The sequence below is a fragment of the Priapulus caudatus genome, unplaced genomic scaffold (genome assembly GCF_000485595.1).
Source record: "Priapulus caudatus unplaced genomic scaffold, Priapulus_caudatus-5.0.1 Scaffold352, whole genome shotgun sequence".
NCBI classification, from domain to species: Eukaryota; Metazoa; Priapulida; class Priapulimorpha; order Priapulimorphida; family Priapulidae; genus Priapulus; species Priapulus caudatus.
In genome coordinates this window covers 204,880-207,317 of record NW_014577413.1, presented here as the reverse complement: position 1 = coordinate 207,317, position 2,438 = coordinate 204,880, and the positions used below count along the sequence as shown (strand labels likewise).

Genomic DNA, 2,438 nt, shown 5'->3' with positions numbered 1-2,438 from the left:
TAGATAGATAGATAGATAGATAGATAGATAGATAGATAGATAGATAGATAGATAGATAGATAGATTAAATATTTAAAATAATCCAATTCCAATCGGTCAAATTCCAGAACTGAGAAACAAATTGCGAAATGGCTCACCATCCTATAATTTTACATGTAACGATTGCATATATGCAACATGAGTGAATATAACCAATTTTTTTATTGACACAATAACAATTGACTAATTATTATTAATTGCTAAATAAAAACCATTTGTTTTTATTCACTCCTGTTATGGAAGACTATGTAAAGAATACAGCAGCACCACCTCTCCCAGTCCGTTCGCTCACACCATAGAAATATATAAAGATACCTATATTAGAGTCTATATAGGGTCTATATAGGAGTCTATATAGGGCCTATATATGTCTATATAGGGTCTATATAGACTCTGTATTAGAGTCTACCTATATTATTTCTATGGCTCACACACACACCCACGAACGCACGCACGCATGCACGCACGCATGCACGCACGCACGCACGCACGCAAGCACGCACGCACGCACGCACGCACACATACATACACTAAATCTCACTTCGACACCCCTTTCCTTATCGCAATGATCGCAATCGCGTCTTGCTTTCGCGCTTACACTATTTACATGCAGAGTGGCTATATGCCAGGCAGCCGGCATATATCTGACAGCTGCCGCGCGCGCGCACGGTCTTCGATTTCCTAAATGCCCGGCAGTTTTTAATTTTCAGCGTTATCTCAAGTAAACAAGGGTTAGGGTTAGGGTTAGGGTTAGGGTTAGGGTTAGGGTTAGAGTTAGAGTTAGGGTTAGGAACTGCCGGGCATTTAGGAAATCGAAGACCGTGCCCGACTGCCGGGCATATAGCCACAGCGATTATATGCATGGTTGCACAGGCACTTGGAGCGTTTCAATAAAATATAATGCTAAATAAATACGAAATCTATTTACTACCAAAGTCTTAATGTTTCTATACTCTCTTTCACCTATTATTGCCGACAATTTTTGGTAAATGCCGTCCAAATGCTCATCTGCAACAAACGCTGGGTGCCGCCTAACCCGACCAGGCTGTGTGACTAACGTCAAATTCTAACCCTAGCAATACCGTTTCTTGGAGCTAGGTGCCGCCATGACTGCCGCTGCACACTGACACACAAATATATATAAATATTTATATATATTTATGTGTCAGTGTGCCGGGGCAGCCAGCGTTTGTTGCAGATGAGCATTTGGACGGCATTTACAGGAAATTGTCGGCAATAATAGGTGAAAGAGAGTATAGAAACATTAAGACTTTGGTAGTAAATGGATTTCGTATTTATTTAGCATTATATTTTATTGAAACGCTCCAAGTGTCTGTGCATGTTTGTATCGTTCTCTTGCTCGTCCCCTCTCCCTCACTTCTCCCCCTCTCTCGTTCTCCCTCGTTCTCGCTCTCTCTCTCTCTCTCTCTCTCTCTCTCTCTCTCTCTCTCTCTCTCTCGTACGCGTTCTCTCGCCTCGTCCCTCTTTTCACACATGCACGCGCACAAACTCACATGCAGACGCATGGACGAGCACAAAATCCACGTAGACGCACGCGCGCATGGCATGCACAACACACACACGAACTCACTCGCACGACCACGCACACGCTCACGCTCTCTCTCTGCCTGTATTCACACTGCTCCTGCTCTCTCCCATATCGAATTCTCAAAAACACACATGACGTTTTCTGGCGTGTATTCGCGTCATCGGCATCACTTACTTCCAGTCGGTGCCACGTCCGGGTCAGCGAACACCACAACGCACACGGAGCCATTTTCAGCCTGCTTTCCACGATCGTACGTGCTGAGCCGTCCATCTGCATCCATTGCATCCACATCATAGGTGTTTGTCGTCTTGTATACGGGCGCCTCTGCAGGAGCGCTCGATCTACTGCGAGCCCGCGCAGCGATGGCGCTGCTGCGCCTTCTCTATTCTTCGTGCAGCAGAGAATCGATCGGGCGGTCGCGGGCGACGGCGGTTGCTGAGCAATACTGTACATTATCATCAGAGAGGCTCCCTCCATGTGATCTCCGGGTGAGAAGAACGTCATATATCGATTCTTATCGCTCTCTAGAAATAGCAGCGACCGCATAACCGCGATCTCGCCGACGTATGAGATCTGACCTCGTCGCCGCATGAAAATTCGGCGCCGCACGGGCGAAGTTGACCGTGCCCTTTATGCTCACATAGACTCGTGTGAACCCCAGCGCTCGAGTGCATTCATTCCACTTACGCATGATTGAACTTTTCCCTCTGCTATGCTTTTCGCTTTTACCAGCATTAACTGGATCATTCGCGATATGTGAAATCGCATAACAGCACGCGTGTATTATAAGTTATTGATATGTCAACTACCTTATTACGTTGTTATTTTACTGAACAACGCCTGACATTTA

The 2,438-nt window shown here is 45.7% G+C and overlaps 1 protein-coding gene across 1 annotated transcript in view; it reads right to left on the bottom strand.

Annotated features, from left to right (window-relative positions):
* The window catches only part of LOC106809409 (ankyrin repeat and death domain-containing protein 1B-like), a 35,423-nt gene extending 33,635 nt beyond the window's left edge, over positions 1 to 1,788 (bottom strand). Inside the window, exon 1 of the mRNA XM_014812474.1 lies at positions 1,763 to 1,788. Within this exon, the coding sequence (XP_014667960.1) occupies position 1,763 (1 nt within the window). The 5' untranslated portion in view covers positions 1,764 to 1,788. The remainder of the gene's footprint in view (positions 1 to 1,762) is intronic.
* Positions 1,789 to 2,438: the final 650 nt, after the last annotated feature.